At 46.4% G+C, this 18,069-nt stretch overlaps 1 protein-coding gene across 2 annotated transcripts in view; it reads left to right on the forward strand.

Annotated features, from left to right (window-relative positions):
- Positions 1-18,069, forward strand: part of ITGB5 (integrin subunit beta 5) — a 111,964-nt gene that overhangs the window by 24,388 nt on the left and 69,507 nt on the right. For both annotated transcript variants that reach the window (XM_059687606.1, XM_059687605.1), the window contains exon 4: positions 11,800-12,049. In XM_059687606.1, the coding sequence (XP_059543589.1) occupies positions 11,800-12,049 (250 nt within the window). The remainder of the gene's footprint in view (positions 1-11,799; positions 12,050-18,069) is intronic.

Consider the following 18,069-nt stretch of genomic DNA (forward strand, 5'->3'; position numbering starts at 1 on the left):
CAAGGCCCCATGGAGGGACCGAATATCTTTCCTATTTTTAAAATTGTGGTGAAATAGGTGTAACATAAAGTTCATCATTTTAACCATTTTTAACTGTGTAGTTCATTGGTATTAAGTCCACTCACAGTGTTGTAGTATCATCACCACGATCCATTTCCAGAACTTACTGCATCTTCTCAAACTGAAACTCGTTAAGTGCCCATTACATAATAACCCCTCGCCCCCTGTCCCCCCCAGCCTCTGGCAGGCACCTTCCACTTTCTGTCTGTATGAGTTTGACTGCCCTAAGTCCCTCAGATAAGTGGGCTCATACAGTATTTGTCCTTATGTGTCCGACTTATTTCACTTATAATGTCGTCAGGGCTCATCGATGCTGTAGGCCAGGGGTGGGCAAACTTTTTGACTTGAGGGCCACAATGGGTTCTTAAACTGGACCGGAGGGCCGGAACAAAAGCATGGATGGAGTGTTTGTGTGAACTAATATAAATTCAAAGTAAACATCATTACATAAAAGGGTACGGTCTTTTTTTTTTTTAGTTTTATTCATTTCAAACGGGCCCAGATCCGGCCCGCGGGCCGTAGTTTGCCCACGGCTGCTGTAGGATGTCAGAATTTTCTTCCTCTTTAAGGCTGGATTATATCCCATTATATGTATATATTGTATTTTGTTTATCCATTCAGCCATCAGTGGATACTAGGCTTTAGCTATTGTGAATAATGTAATTTTTTTTATGGGAGGATGTAGTTAATGCAGGTTTCAGGGAAAGTGCTACTTCCGGGGAAAAGTGCTTTTTTCCTGCCAGCAAATTCCATTTGAGTCAGTGGCATTCTGAAGGGACAAACTTTTAGAGTAAGAATAGTTTGTTTGATGACCCTGGAGCCTCTGCAGGCCCTTGAGTTAATCCTATATAATAAAGCCCTAATATGCAAATCGACTGACTGGTGGAATCATGGTTGTTCTGATGCACACTGACCTCTGAGAGGGAGGGAGCCAGCGGCAGCGATTGGGGGGCGGGGCCGGCCAGTAGGCAGTGCCAGGCCACCAACCAAGGTGGGTGCCGGCGGGGGCCCCCCAGTTGCCCCACCCAACGGTCACCCCACAGATTGGCTCTGATCGCTGGCCAAGCCTAGGGACCCGACCCTATATATTGGGAACAGTCTCTTAGATTTAAAAATTAAAACCTGGTAAGGCTACTCTAACACTGAAAACACAGGCTGATGCAATGCCATGCATGGACTCTGGCTTGCACATTTTGTGGTCAGCCCTGATTCTGACACTTATAACTGTGTGACAAAGCCAATTACTTAACTTCTCTCTGCTTCAGTTTTTTCACCCATAGGATGGGGGGAAAATGGTACTACTGCCTCAGAAGGATCATGTTATGTACTACTTTTTATAATCAGGGCAAAAAAATGTGGCTGCCCATACAACAGCAAGATGCCTTTCACCTGTATGAAAGTATGCTCACTGGTGCATGCAGCGTCCTGGATTGTGAGGGGTATGTCCGACTACTGGTTTAGGCCTGATCCCCAAGGCAGTCAGACATCCCCTGAGGGCTCAGGCCAGGCTGAGGAACCGCCCCCCCCCCCCCCGCCCCGCATGAATTTCATGCACCGAGCCTCTAGTTGTAATATAAGGAAGCTAACGGATGTGCACACCAGCTATGTGCTAAATACTTGACCTACCCTAAGGCAGGCAGCATCATTTTGTGGGTGAGGAGTAACCTGCTCAAGCTCTCCCGGTTGGATTCAATCCCAGGTCTCTATGATGGCAAAGCTCACAGTTGTTTCTAGTTCACCGCTTCTGTTATCCAGTGTTCACATATCAGAGTCTCCGATGTCAAAAGATGGATGTGCCCATGCTAGATTAGGAAGTATTACTTTGTTGAGAAAAGGCAGCGCCTCCCCCCCCCCCCCCGCCCCGCCAAATTCCATTGATCTGTAGTCTTGTCTTCTATCCCATCGTCTAGGAAACCCCTGGCAGTCTCTGTTTCTAGGTGGCTTAGTTAGATGCCAGGGCAGCTTGGCACAGTGAAAAGGTCATGGACCTGGTTGGCCCTCTGGGGTCTAGCTCTGGCCCTGACCCTCGCTCAGAGGCCCTGGGCAGGTTACCCCGCCCTTCTGGTCTCGGGGTTGTTCTCACCTTCACTCCTCACAGCTATGTTCAGAGGCTTAAATGAGGCTTTTTGAATAATTGCACTTTAGAAAGTTAAAATTATTATTTTCAAAGAGTAATGGCCAGAGGCATAGATTCTAGAATCCCAGCCAGATGAAGTTTTGGGTAGGGATTCTCAGCTTCTCAGAAAAGGATTAGCACAGCTCTGCATGTCGGAGGCACTCCACCTGCTTCTTGTTTTCGTTAGAGAGAGCTCTGAGTCATCGTATATTTGAGAAATGTTTTATTTGTCTGTTGAGTTATCTTGGAAATAAGAAATCAAGCAAGGATGTAAGTGGCCCTGCCGGATAGAGGCACAAACTATGGACGGCCCAGGGATTAGTGCAGGGATTAGCTGAAGTTGCTATTTTTATAAGTCACCTCACTGTAAGTGACACGTAGCCTTTTTGCTTGGTGAGACACCAAGTTGAGAGAGAGAAGGAAGGGAGCCCTTACAAAGCTGTGTGAGTGGGTAGAAAAGTCAGCTGAGCCTTTGTGTGGGCAGATGTTTGGCGACGTTCTCTCTCGGAAAATAACTCACATCCTTCTGTGCAGACAGGCTCAGGGTCAAGGGCCTTGACCTAGAAGGGGTGTGGGAGTTGCGGTGGACTATTGAGATATTGGAACATTGTGTAGGATGAGAATGGTTATCAATTAAGGTGAATGATGCATCTTCCTTCATATTGTAATAACAGTCTAACAGTAACTTAAAGGAAATTTTTGAAAGATCCTCTGTCTTTATTCACGTGTTCATATTTTTCAAAACTTATAATCCTATATAATAAAAGGCTAATATGCAGATTGTCCCCTCGACTGGGAGTTCGACTGGGAGTTCAACCAGGGAGCAGTGCCGGCTGGCCAACCACCTGCGTCCCCTCCCCCCGGCCGGCCCGGCCCGGGGCAGGCCAGCCGGACTCCACCTGTGCACAAATTCATGCACCGGGCCTCTAGTGAATTTATAATTGTGTATAGTTTTTGCTCAATAATCTTTGAAAACAAGGACCAAAATTAATGCCTCCAAAAGAGTTTATGGTTTCAGGGTCATCACCAAGGGAGGGTTTTATAGTTTTGGAGCTCCTCATCTAGATTTACTCTCAGAGTAAATTCTTGTTCTTAGGGGGTTGCTTTAGGAAAGAGTTGGCAGTCACACAAAGCCAGAGATGTCACAGTTTTAATTCCAGTTTAAAAATTAGAATTAAGTTGTGACTATGAGGGGGAGAAATTGTGGTTTGGTTTGACTTATCACCTGGCTTTTAATATAGCCCCCAAAGAGGAGTTAAAGAACTGATGAGAGTGATGGCAGTTCCTTGAAGTTTTCTTAGCATTAAATTTATGCACAATACTTATTTATGCATGAAGTTCAATGTATGCTCAGTTAAAGAAAAAATTTTGTCCTACTTGGTATAGTCACATCTCCTGCTAAGCATTATGATGCAGTTTCTGATATTGTAAATAAAATGGAAAATGTGATCTTGTGTTCATACAAAATAGTGTTGCGGTGCTGTGTGTAGCTCTGGTCCTGTGGAAAGTGTCCTGATGGAGGGCCCATTGCCCGGAGGTCAAGGTGATGGAGGGACAGGCTGCCCTATGCAGACACCCAAATCATGAGGCTGTTTCAGTCTGCAGAGATGAAGACGAGGAGCAGAGCTGATGAAAATATGAATTCTTAAAGGTCTAGAACCTTGTAAATATGTTTCTCAAATGTAGAAACACTTGAAGCCAGTGATGCCCCTTAACATTTTGAAAATGTTAGTATTTAAAGAGAAGCACAGGCAAACCCCAGATATTTATTTATTTGGGGGAAGGAGAAAATGGCATGTTGCAGTTAGCAACATTTTCAGTTTACCGAGTGCATACTGACCTCAAAGCAGTGACCCCTGACTCTGGGGAAGGCGTGCTGCTGCTGCCCAGCGATTTGCTCTTCCATTGTGCTTGTTGAGCGATGCTTGTGTCTCCCCCTTGCCTGCTCCCCCACACTTCCTAATAGATGTTTGCTGAGTGACATGTAACTCTTTGCCAATCAAAGGTCAGCCACGGACAAGCCTCGACATACTAGGAGAGACTTCACCAAGGCAAAATTATTGTTCTAGGATAAGCCTGGGGAAAAAAAAAAAGACAAAAAAACATTTCCCTCTAGTTTCAGCAGGATTTTTTGTTTTGTTTTTATTTTCTTTTTTAATTGAGATATAATCCACCATTTTAAAGTGTACAACTTAGTGGTATACTACATACATGTAGTAGTATGTAGTATAATTATATAGTTGTGCAATCTTCACCACTGTCGAATTTTGGAACATTTTCATCACTCCAGAAAGAAATCCTGTACCCATTAGCAGTCACTCCTTCTCCCCACCCTCTCCACCAGTTCAGTCTCGGATCACCACTAATTTATTTTCTGACTCCGTGGTTTACTTATTTTGGATGTTTCATTTAAATCAGATAATATGTGGCCTTTCATGTCTGGCATCTTTCACTTAGTAAAATATTTTCAAGATTCATCCACGTCATAGCACGTATCGGACTTCATTCATTTTTATGGCCAAGTAATATCCCATTGTGCCACATTCTAATTGGTGAATATTTGGGCTGTTTCCACTTTGCGGTGATTATGACTAATGCTGCTATGCTATGAACATTTGTGTACAAGTTTTTGTGTTGACAATATGTTTTCAATAATTTTGAGTATATAGCTAGGAGTAGTATTGCTGGGCCATGTGGTTATTTCGTGTTGAACTTTTTGAGGACCTGCCAAACTTTAAGCAGGATTTTGTATAAACATAGGATCCTGTTTTCCATTTTGTTTTCAGTCCTGAAAATGTCAGGATAACAATCTTAAAAAGGCTTTAACAAGGGATAACATCCTTAAGAAAGGACATAAACTTTAGAATAAAGTTTATTGAAATGGTAAGAAGCTAGAGGTAGAGCAATTAGAAAGGGTTTGCTTAAGTCATTATTTGCCTCAATCCCTTAGCCTCTCAAAAAAAAAATAACCTTTGGTTGGCAGGGTGGTTTTGTTTTTTTTTAATTTAAAATTTATTATTATTTATTTGTTTTAAATGTTTTTATTTCAGAGAGAGGAAGGGAGAAGGAGAGATAGAAACATCAATGATGAGGGAGAATCACTGATCGGCTGCCTCCTGCAGGCCCCCTGCTGGGGATCGAGCCTGAAACTCAGGCAGGTGCCCTGACCTGGAATCAAACCGTGACCTCCCTGTTCATGGGTCAGCACTCAACCACTGAGCCACACCGGCCAGGCTAAAACTTTTTATTTCGAAACAATTTTATGTTCACAAGAAGTCACACAAATAGTAGAGTTCTTGGATCCCCTTCTCCGTTTTCCGCAGTGATAATATACTGCATAAGCAGAGTATGTGATCCAGGCCAGGAAATGACACCGGTACCGTACTGTTTACTAAACTACAGGCGGCCGCTTGCTTTTGGTAAGTGTTTCCTGCCAGCTCCTGTCTGTGCTGTGTTGGAGGTGCCAGTTACCTGATTGAGGTCTTGCTTCTGCCACCAGACTGGCAGCGCACACACTTCAAAGGACTCCATGTGGGTGGGTGCGAGGTTTGCTGTGGACTGAATGTTTGTGTGTCCCCAACATTCCTCAGATGAAATCCTAACCCCAGTGCGGTGGCATTAGGAGGTGGGCCTTTGAGGGGTGATTAGGTCATGAGGGTAGAGCCCTAATGAATGAGGTTAGTGCTATAATAAAAAAAAAAAATGAGACCCTGGAGAGCCTCTTTCACCATGTAGCAAGAAGCTGACAGTCTTGCCCTGGCTGGTTTAGCTCAGTGGATAGAGTGCCAGCCCGTGGACTGAAGGGTCCCGGGTTCGATTCCAGCCAAGGGCACATGCCTGGGTTGCGGGCTTGATTCCCAGTGAGGGGCGTGCAGGAGGCAGCCGATCAATGATTCTCTCTCATCATTGATGTTTCTATCTCTCTATCCCTCTCCCTTCCTCTCTGAAATGAATCTATATAATAAAAGCCTAACATTATAGTGCAATGACCAGAATGACCGGTTGCTCTGACACACACTGACCACCAGGGGGCAGATGCTCAACACAGGAGTTGCCTCCTGGTGGTCAATGTGCTCCCACGGGGGGAGTGCTGCTCAGCCAGAAGCTGGGCTCACGGCTGGCATCCACGGCAGTGCTAAGGAGCAGCGAGCTGAGTGGTAAGGAGCAGTGAGCAGGCAGGCGGTAAGGAGCGAGGGGTCCCGGACTGCGAGAGGGTACAGGCCAGGCTGAGGGACCCCCTCCCCTACAGTGCACAAATTCTGTGCACCAGGCCTCTAGTAAATAAATAAAAGAATGATAACTTTATTTAAAAAAAAAAAAAAAAGAAGCTGACAGTCTGTAACTGGAAGAGGGATCTCACCAGAACTCTGCCGCGCAGGCATGGACTTCCGCCTTCATCACCGTGAGAACTCAATTTCTGTTGTTCATGAGCCACCCGATCCATGGTACTTGTTACAGCAGCCCCAACTGTCCGAGACAGGTTATTTCAAGGAAACTAGGAATAATGAGCCCTGATGCATCGTGGGGGCAGACACTGGAGGCCAACCATGGTGCCATCCGTCCCAAGGCTGCATTCTGAGCTGGGGAGGGCGGTGGGTGCGGCACAGGGACCTTGTACTGGACCAGTGGGCGATTCTTTGGTTCTGGGTCTGAATTTAATTCTGGGATATTGTTCCCTTTGCTGCACTGAACAGAAGAGCTCGTGTGTCACTGGAGCCCTGACCCCGCCCCCCCCCCGCCCCCTTCCTCCACCCGCCCCGCTCAGCTGTAGTCCTGTTACGATAGAGTTGATGTTTATGTTTCCATTCTTTCTTCCAGTTTTTAGCAAAGAAGACTAATTCAGGAGCATCAAACACTGTTTACATTTATCTGGGGATGCCAAGAGTGTTTATCTGTTGAGGTACTGCTTTGCCTTAACATATCAATCCTTAAAAAGCTACAAGTTCTTGCTGGAGTTCTGTCCCTTCACTCTCCCAAAATGTTTGTCATCTCATACATGTCCCTAAGGGAAACACTAACTTTTCACTCTTTATTGAAGGGAGGGCAGAGAGAAGAAAGCTTTTTAAAAAAATATCCATTTCAGGTGGAATGCATGCGAGTTGATACCTGATTAGGGGGGAAGGGGAGAGCCTCCAGTCATGAACTGAGGGGTGTCAGGAATTCTGTGCAAAATACAGTTGGAGCTGGCTGCCTGGGGAACAGGAAAAACCAGAAGGACATGAGAGGGGCTCCTTGCAGCAGCAGATCCATCCTCACAGGTGCTAGGCGATCAGCTCTGCTTTTGAGTTTGTTTCTCCTGTTTCTCTGATCCTGCTGTTGGCCTGAGGGGGGAATTATATGGAATGTCCCCAGAGAGAAGGGGCACAGCCACAGAGGGAGACGAGCCCATCAGGTCTTATGTGGAGAAGAGGGAGGAGGGGCGTGTGGGCTGGTCTCCCCAGTGGCAGGCACAGACCCAGCACCCACAGGGAAGCCAGCGGCCTCTGCACCCTGCTGGACGCGGGGGATGCGTGACTGGTGTAAAGCCTCGGGTGGTGCAGGGCTGGGTGCCTGGCTGTGTGTTGGAGTGTGGCTAAGCGTACGTGCTCCAGACATGTGCTCTAAGAGAGTAACTGTGCCCCAGGCCTTCTCTCGGCAGAGAGGGTGCCTGGCACAGGGCAGCATCCCCATCAGTTTGCTAACCCTGGAGGCCACCCTTGTTGGGAGTTAGTGCCCTGAAGCTTAACTCCCAACAACATGGGTCTGGGAATGTCGGTCCCTCCCAGATCTGCTCACAGACATTCCATTATGGCCACGGCCCATTGAGGAGCTGGTAGCATTTAAAATCGGGCGTAGCCCTGACTGATTTGGCTCAATGGACAGAGCATCGGCCTGTGGACTGAAGGGTCCCAGGTTCGATTCTGGTCAAGGGCATGTGCCTTGGTTGCAGGCACATCCCCAGTAGCGGGTGTGCAGGAGGCAGCTGATTGATGTCTCTCTCTCATCGATGTTTCTAACTCTCTATCCCTCTCCCTTCCTCTCTGTAAAAAAATCAATAAAATAATAATAATAAAAAAGAAAATGCATATATTTTAAAGAAATAAAATTGGGCATAGTTGAGGGAGCAATAAACCCTCATTCTGAACATTAATGCTATTACTCCCTTTCTGGAAAGCTGGAGAGAGATTTCTTTTTAACATCTGCAGCCTCCCCATCATGTAGGTGCACGCACTTCCTTAGTGATCAGTTTCTCTTAGAATTTAATGCCAAGAGGTCGCTCACTTCAGAAGAGATACCCTCCTAGCCTACAGAGAGACCTAGGTGTCACATCTTTACCTCATGCCTGGAAAATTTGGAGTTCAATTGAATGCCCAGGGCTGCAGCCTTTCACACTCAAGTTTCTGGCAGAATTTCCTGTCTCTCTTTTCATCCCCACAGGAAATTGCTTTCATAATTGACTTTGGGGGGACGGAGGCTGAAGTTTTCCTTGCGTAGAAGCATTTGGATGGTGTTTGTATACACTGTCTCCTGTAATCCCTGCGGCAATTAACATCCTCCCATTACTGATCCAGAACCCGAGCAGCAGTTAAAGAAGCCTGAGGTCTCTCAGTCCTTGGTGACAAGGTCAGGGTTCCAGCTCAGCGGGGGAACCCCTCCCAAAGGCTAGGGTTCACTTTCCTCTCATGGGCGGCCCCCTGAATCCAAATCAGGTCCCCGTTTCCTGGTCCTAAAGGGCTACCCGTTAATTACTTATACTTCACAGAGAGGTGGAAGTGGACTCTGGATAAATTGCAGGTGTGGCTGGGAACGTCGTCGGGGGGAAGGGCACAGGTGGCAGAAAATGCAGAAAACCCTGCAAAAGGTCATGGGATTGCAGGCTCTGGCCATCTGGGGTGTGTGGTCTGCCCATGCATAGGCCAAGGAGGGTCTCCCCTCCCCCCAAGCTCCTCCCCCACCCTCCCACCCCCTTCCCTGAGTTGTGGCATCCAAGGCTGGGAGAGGCCCTGCTCTGTCTGCCTGATGGGAACCAGAGACGACATCGCAGCAGCTCGGCATTCATTCTGGAAGAATCCTTGAACACTCTTCCATTTGAGTCAGACTCGGCTGGTTTTTTAAAAATAGGCTTATACCAACAGGCAACCTAAACAACATCAATCTTGAGACGGCTAGAGCAGTACAGGCCAAGGCAAGCCAGAGGAAGCAGGCAGGGCGTGTGGTTCGGGCTGCAAATAGTACTTACAGCGCTCCTGCTTCATTTCTGCAGGCTTTTGCTGCTTACAAAGCACTTCTCTCCTGCGTGAGTGCTTCACGACCTTAATCAACACTGTGTTGTTAAGAATTTCATTTTATATTTAAGGAAACTGAGGCTCAGGTTGCACCCCTAAATGAGGGACAGAGCTGGAACTTGGACGGAAATCTTTTGATCGTTTTATTCTTCACGGTCTAGTTAATGGAGTATGTCTTGTCTGGGGTGGGAGGGAGAGAGCCCAGCAGATTGGTTCCCTTTCCTACAAGTTCAAGAGGGCTTCAGCTTGCTGGTTGTCAGCTGGCGGTGCAGGATTGGTTTCTCTGAGACGTGAGGCCAGCAGATCAGGCGTGGGCCCTTGGGCAGGTGCGGCTTCTCCCTATTGCACCTCTGAACACAGAGTATGTCCGAATTTCAACTGTGTGTGCACAGTTCTCCTACCAGAGACTTCAAGGTCATCCCTTGGTGCCTCTGAAGGGCTAATGAGCCCAAGGGCAGATAGAATGACCTGGTATGATTTGCTTCTTGACATTGGGTCTAAACCAGTGGTTCTCAACCTTCCTAATGCCGTGACCCTTTAATACAGTTCCTCATGTTGTGGTGACCCCCAATTTCATTGTTACGAGTTGAACATCACTAAAGCATAGTGATTCATCACAAAAACAATATGTAATTATATATGTGTTTTCCGATGGTCGTAGGTGACCCCTGTGAAAGGGTCATTCGACCCCCAAAGGGGTGGCGACCCACAGGTTGAGAACCACTGGTCTAAACAGTTTGTAGAGATTATAAATGATTTGGGATTATACACTGGTGTGAGTCCTCCCCATATTGAGTTGACATGGGCCTTTCTATGCACCTGGGGGTGGGGGGTGAGGTTGCAGAGGCCATGCCTCCCAGACACTGGCTTTTCTTGGTTCTTTCCTCTGAATTAAGTCCCCTTTCCTCTGTCTGTTGACTCTCTTATTGTAAAACCAAAAATTAATTTCTTGTTCTTGTAGCTGGTGGACAAGTCTAGTAGTATTTTTTTTTTCTTGCTTTCTTATTTTCCCTTTTGATGGGCGTAAAATTTGGAATCTGTCTTCCTATGTTTACACATATAATTTATGATGATGATGACTTATGTCTGCAATGTTCCAAAACATTGAAAGTGCCCAAGAACTAAATGCTATTAGTAGTCTGCCATGACGAAGTGATGGCATGAGCTAAAGTCGAACCTAAGAACTAAATATTATTGTCTGATAAATATCTAGAGGCATAGAAATAGTTGACCTGGCACAAGCATGGGGGGTGTTTTAAGTGCTGTCTTTGTGTCCCCACCCTCCATTGCCTTGTAATCTCACTCTTCCCACCTTACTCATGTCTATACCTTTTTATTAATTTCATCCACATTTTCTGTTTCACATAGACCAGCAGTTCTCAACCTGTGGGTCGCCACCCCTTTGGGGGTCGAACGACCCTTTCACAGGGGTCGCCTAAGACCATCAGAAAACACATATATAATTACATATTGTTTTTGTGATTAATTACTATACTTAAATTATGTTCAATTTGTAACAATGAAAATACATCCTGCATATCAGACATTTACATTACAATTCATAACAGTAGCAAAATTACAGTTATGAAGTAGCAGTGAAAATAATTTTACGGTTGGGGGTTACCACAACATGAAGAACTGTATTAAAGGGTCGCGGCATTAGGAAGGTTGAGAACCACTGACATAAACCTTTATAGTCTCCTCCTGGCCGCATTCTCACCTTGGCTGGTCCTTTCTCTGAAGTTGGTGTGTGGTTGGTGAGTTATTCTCACCCACTTCATGTCCATGGAATTGTCTGGTTCACTGTCCACCAATTACCCAAGTGTCCTTTTTGCTGAGAAAACAGAACACCTCTAAGGAGGCTGGTTATTAAAGATGCTGAGCCAACTCCTATCTGGTTTGGCTCAGTGGATAGAATGTCGGCCTGTGGACTGAAGTGTTCCGGGTTCGATTCCGGCCAAGGGCATGTACCTCAGGTGCAGGTTCCTTCCTGGCCTGGGCCCTTGTCGGAGCTCGTGCAGGAGGCAACCAACCGATGTGTTTCTCTCACGTTGGAATTTCTCTCTGTGTTTCCCTCTCTCTTCCACTCTCTCTAAAAATCAATGGAAAAAAATATCCTCGGGTGAGGATTAAAAAAAAAAAATGCTGATCCAAGTGTTCGGACAGAGATCCCAGCACTTTATCCTCAGCACCCTTATTCCCTTCTGTCGCTCCACTTCCAAGAAAAAAATATTTCTCCAGAGGCGCACAGTCTCTGGAGAAAAGCAAGCGGTGGCCAGTGGTGAAAGCGAAATCCATCCCTTCAGCCCCCCAGCGCGTGGATGGCCTCTAACACGCACGGCCTCTCTGTTGGCACAGGCGACAAGACTACCTTCCAGCTGCAGGTGCGGCAGGTGGAGGACTATCCCGTGGACCTGTACTACCTGATGGACCTCTCCCTGTCCATGAAGGACGACTTGGACAACATCCGGAACCTGGGCACCAAGCTCGCCGAGGAGATGAGGAAGCTCACCAGCAACTTCCGACTGGGGTTCGGGTCTTTTGTAGACAAAAGCATCTCTCCTTTCTCCTACACGGCGCCGAGGTACCAGACCAACCCCTGCATCGGGTGAGTGCCCAGCTGCCCTGCTGTTGGGCGTTTAAGGGTGGGAGAATGGAGTAGTGGGAGACCTTAACCCAAAGAAAGGACTGAGGGGGACATACTTCGGAGGGGAACCTGGCTTCGGTGTTTCATTTGATTAACGATGACCCAGTGCTGTCCTCTCCCTCGGGGTGAAGAAATGAACTGTCACAACATTGCGTAAAGAGGCAGTGATCATAGTTCACCTGTTTCCCTGCCTGCCTGGCATGGGACTCCTTGTGACATGAATAGGTTTTAGAGAATGTTCTCAGGAAGTGACAGACCCAGGTGATCAGGGAGGGAGCAAACAGAACAGCCTAAACTTCCCCCTTGTTTGGAGTGACTGAGGTGCCTGGGATCAGTGAATTCAAAGTATATTTATTGTTTGTAAAAAACTACAACTTATGTTCGTACTTGTATTAGAAAATATTTGACACATTATTAGAGAACAGGCGTTTCTAACTGCTGCAAGAAACAAATCCAAATATATAATGGCTCCAACCTGATGGCAGTTTATTCCTGCTCTCCTAAGTGGGTCTCCTGATCAGTGGGCACCTCTCCTCCAAGCACATCTCAGAGCCCAGACTCCACCATCTTCCTCATGTGGCTTCTGAGGTCATCTTGCCTAGAGATTGCTCATAGGAGGAGCTTACGGGCCAAGATGAGTGGCCTTTGCCTCTTCTGCTCCCATATTCTAGTCTAAAGAGCCAGGTTCTAGCAAGGAGGCTGGAGACCAGGAAGATAGGAAGGGGGACTGGTGAGCAGGTCTCTGCCCTGAATATGTGTGGGGGGGTGGAGGGGTCATAGCCCCAACTCCCCTAACAACCTCTGGGGGGCTGGTTTGTTTCTTTTCTAGTCTTTTAAGTATTCCTTTAAGTGAAATGTGACTATAATGAGTGGTGACTCCTAACTTTTTCTTCATCTCCACATTCAACTTTAGTCAGGCTTTGGGATGTCCCTGAATGAGGAATAGCTAAGATTTAAGTTCTTATCAAGTGTCAAACACCATACTAAATACATCACATGGATTATTTTATTTAATCTCATAATGTTTTGAGGTCTTTAAGGTAGATGTGTGCCATATTTTTTAAAAAATATATTTTTATTGATTTCAGAGAGGAAGGGACAGGGAGAGATAGAAACATCAATGATGAGAGAGAATCATTGATTGGCTGCCTCCTGCACGCCCCCAGCTGGGGATTGAGCCCGCAACCTGGGGTATGTGCCCTTGACCAGAATTGAACCTGGGACCTTTCACTCTGCAGGCTGACGCTCTATCCACTGAGCCGAACCAGCTAGGGCGTGTGCCATATTTTAAAGATGAGAACAGTGAGGCTTAGCGAGAATAAATAATTTACCCAAGATTACACAGATAGTAAGGGGTAGACTTATTTCCCCCCCATCCAAATCACACTACAGCACACAAACTTCACCTGCATGTAAGTAATCATACTCATTCCAAAACCACCCCACCCTCTGATGCTTGCCTGAGGGTCGTGTTGGGCTCTGCTGCAGTAACAAACAACCCGCAGATCTCAGTGGCTCAACACAGGGAAAGTTCATCTCTTGCTGGTACACAATCTGATGAGGGTTGAACTGCTTCCCATGGCAGCTTTCCCTCCAGTGGTGACTCAGGGAGCCAGGCTCATTCCATTTGTGAGGTCATTTTTTTGATTCTTGATCTCCTTGGCTGCTGCCCTAGGAGCAGAGAGCTGTTCTAGCCCCCTGAGCCTTTCCAGCATCTCAGCTCTGGGTTGGGCTGGTGATTGGGGCGAGGTGGTATTTCTGCTGGTGGTGTATGTTCTTCTGAAGCCTTCCTGAATCTTTTGTCCAGGCTCCTGGAAGTTAACGTAGATCTTCCCCAGGGGTTGGGAACGGACACAGTGGCGGGAAAAAAAAAAAACACTCAAGAGAAGATGCTTTCAGTACAAATGAGATTGAGTTCCTTAACCAGGAAGCAGCACTAGGTGTCATCATTTGCTGGGTGTATCTTCCTCCTGGCTGTAGGCATTATTACGTTGGTCCTGTCTCTAAGGCCCTTTGTAGCTGAATCCCAGTACCAAATGTCCTGTCGTTGGCGTTCTGCTGCTGACCAGGCTGCACCAGCATCTTAATCAAAACTTTTTTCATCTGGATAGTGATTCTCTCTGCTGCTTTTCACCTCTGCTCTCTGACTGGGCCCTGTCTCCAGATAGACAAGGTGTGTCTCCACTTTCATCCTTCTGTGGAGCATCCGCTAACTGTGAGCTGCTAGCTTGGAAGCTGGCAGAGGATGAAGGGCTGGCTCTGGGCACCCCGCATTTGAATTCAGGTTATTACACACGACTTATTCAGAGCCCCTTTTCTAAGCCCTAGAAGGCAGAGCCAACTGCAGACAGTAAAAGTCTTGACAGTGAGTACAAGGCACACTGAAAAGCTGCTTGTAAGACAGGAAATCTGGCGAAGAATGGGAGTCTTGAAGGAACCGTCACATCTCAGTTATGCAAATCTATCTTTTGCAAGCTGGGCAGCGCATCGCATCGGGGAGTCGCTGTTTGGCTCAGTGAGCAGGCCGAGATTTCTCTCCTGTGGCTTAGCAGTGGGCGTGTGCCGTGTCCTGGGAGATGGCCCACAGCTCCGAGGATGTATGTAATCTGTTCCCGAGCCTGATCCAGCCTATACATATGCTTTGTCTGCCTTTCTAAATTTTAATGGCACTGTGAACCAGTCACCAATATTTAGAAAGTAGATTTAACCACAAATAACCAGGATTCCTAGGGTTTCTTGAAAAACTGGAAGGTCTAGTAAAGCTGGACTAATTCCACTTACGGTTTGGCTGCCACAGTCCCCACCACTCCCTCTTGTCTCACAGCTGGTTTGTGTTAAAATGCCTGGCTGGTAGACATTGTGATTCTTGTCTGTTCTTTTTCTTCAGCAAGTGTGGAGAAAAAAATCACAGCATTCTTCTCAAGATGCAATGGCATCTTCAGTTAGGTTTTTCTTCCTTGTGGTGGTGAGAGCAGCAGAAGCAGCCCCCAGGAAGTTTTGGGGATTGGGGGGGGGGGGAGTCAGAAGAGGTGACTTAACCACCTGTGCAGGACATCTCAGAGAAGAGAGAGCCAGTTCTTCATGGGGCTTTCCTGAGGTTTGTTCCTTCTCCTTCTGCTCCAGATGTTTCTGCCAAAGGATCACAATCCTAGACTCGTTCCTTCCCATCTTAGAGTGCACGAGAAAGGCCGGACTAAAGTGAGCAGTACCAGGGTTGCCACAGGAGAAAGGAAGATGTAGAGTAGCCCTGGCTGGGTGGCTCAGTTGGTTGGAGTGTCATCCCGTACACCAAAAGTGGTGGGTTCGGTCCCCTGTTGGGCACATATGGGAGGCAACCAATGTTTCTCTCTCTCTTCCCCCCTCTTTCCCTTCCTCTCTCTCTAACATAAATTTAAAAACATATCCTCAGATGAGGATTAAAGAAAAGATGTAGAGTAATTTAATCATTAGATTGAAGAACTGTAGCTGCTATTCTGTCATATGAATAGTCTCACTGGGAAGAGTCACATGATAGTCACTGATCTGAAGGATTAATCCAATTGTTATTTCTGGTTCTGAACACTTTTCCTTTTACTGGAGGTATTGGGCTCTTCTTGAATTACATGTCATATCTCATCTATACATGGAATCTAAAAAAGCCAAACTCGCCCTGGCCTGGTAGCTCAGTTGGTTAGAGTGTTGTCCCAATATGCCAAGGTTGTGGGTTCAGTCTCTGGTCAGAGCACATACAAGAATCAACCGGTGAATGAATGTATCAATAAGTGGAACAACAAATTCTCTCTCTCCTCCTCCTCCCTCCCTCCCTCCCTCCCTCCCTCCCTCCCTCCCTCTCCTCTCCCTCCTCCCCCATCATCCTCTCCTTCCCTCCCTCTTTCCCTCCCTCCATTACTCCCTCCACTACTAATCAATCAATAAAAAAATTCCATTTGTAAAAAATAAAAATAAAAAAGCCGAACTCATAGAAACAGAGAGTAGAGTGGTGGTTCCCAGAGGCTGGGAGGTGGAGAGGGGGAAATGGAGAGACGTTGGTCAAGGGGTACCAATATCTAGTTATAAGATGAATATGTATGTTCTGGGGATCTAATGTACAGCATTGGGTTAATAGTTAACAACACTACATTTGAAATTATGCTTGTATAGTTGAAAATTGTTAAGAGAGATCTTAAATGGTCTTACCATTCACACAAAAAATGGAAATACTTGGTCTGCCTGTTTAATCAGAGAAGACATCCTTATTCCTGAAAATTCTGACATCTCTTTGATTCCTCTCTCCTGTTCTGTCCACTTGCTTTTAACACCACCAGGTGTGTCAGAGCTTCTCATTCTAAACTTTGTGTTTTTAAATTTTTCTCCCGTAATTTCTACCTCTTTTTTTAATTGTTCTACCCTAAACTGCCGAAGAAATATCTCCCAGGTTGTCACTTTGTTCTTCAGTTGTCTAATCTGTACACTGAGGTTTCATTTTGGGATTTTGGTGACTGTAATTTTGATTTGGTTCTTTTTCAGACTATTTTTCATATTATTTTTTCACAGCCTTCTGGCTTTCCCCCCGAATAATACCCTGTTCTGGAATATCCGTGCTTTAAAGGACCTTTCTGTCATCTCTGCCTCTTGAACTGCAGGCCCTGCGGTTGGTCGGGTTTGCTGGCCTCCCTCACGGTGGTTTGTTTCTCACGGGTCTGCACCTGTGCGTTAGCTCCTCCTCACCAGAGGACCACATGCTCCACGGGAGCTGGCCGCCCTGCAGGGCGGCTGTATGTTTGCTGCTGCCAGCACCCTCCAGCTGTCCCTGGGACTAGTCTTCCCATTCATTTCTTGGCTGGGGAGTTCTTTCACCATAAAAGCAGTGGATTCTGACTTGCTTGGGCCCGGAGTTGCAATTTTTACGGGTGATTCATCTCACTCCTGGCCCAGAGCGGATGTTCCCTCTTTCCCAGGCCAGTGGCTGGAATTTTTCTGTTTTTGATTTTAGTGACAGGTCGGACACTTAGCATGTTAGCCTTGTGTATATAGAGATGCTCTCCAGGCTCTTTACGCATATGTATTCTATTGGTCTTCCTGGTCCATAGCCCTTAATTTAGTAACTCCCCCCGCTCCACGGCCCTAACCTGGGGTCTGAGGGCACAGACACAGGGCCGAGGTGGAAGGATTTCCTGGCACCAGACCCCCAAGCACTAGATCTAAAGGTCACTCAGCTCTTCCAGGGGTTAGATTAGTCACAGGTGACATTGGATTCCAGTGATTAGGGAGATGTTCAACAGGGTCTGTCTTTCTCCAACTAAGCTGCTTTTCAGAGATGACTAATCTGGTTAAAGTCAGTTCTCTGTAAAGAAGGCTTCTCACTGGCCAGCACATTTTCCAGTTATTAATTACTTAGTAGTAATTCTCCACAGTAAAGATTTATCTACGGTGGACCCTGAACAGCACAGGTTTGAACTGCATGTGCAAGTCTACTTACAGGCAGACGTTTTTCAATAAATATGTGCAGTACTGTAAATATTTTCTCTCCTTCAGGGTTTTCTTTTCTCTAGCTTTCTTTATTGTAAGGATACAGTATGTCATACATAATATACAAAATAAGTGTTAATCGACGTTTATGTTAATCTCAAAGCTTCTGGTCAACCGTAGACGATCAGTAGTTAAGTTTTGGGGGAGTCAAAAGTTATATGTGGGTTTTCACCTGCATGGGGTGTCAGTGCCCCTAACCCCCTGTTGTTCAAGGGCCATCTGTACTTATTGCTGTTTTCAGGGATGAAAGAGAAAAGGTAAAAAATGCTGGGCCAATTTAGCTGAGCTTGTCACAGCGCTTCTGGTTTTCTCATTGAACGGCTGTTATTATTCTGCACCTCTCCTCCCTTTCCTTAGCTAACCTGATTAACTGCGGCAGTCAGCACATACCTGACGGCCTAAATCACGGACCAGAACGACACAGGAGGGAGTAGCTGCTTGGAGGAAGAGGGAGAGGGAAGTGAGAGTTGGAT

This window comes from Myotis daubentonii, chromosome 3 (genome assembly GCF_963259705.1).
Source record: "Myotis daubentonii chromosome 3, mMyoDau2.1, whole genome shotgun sequence".
Taxonomy (NCBI): Eukaryota; Metazoa; Chordata; class Mammalia; order Chiroptera; family Vespertilionidae; genus Myotis; species Myotis daubentonii.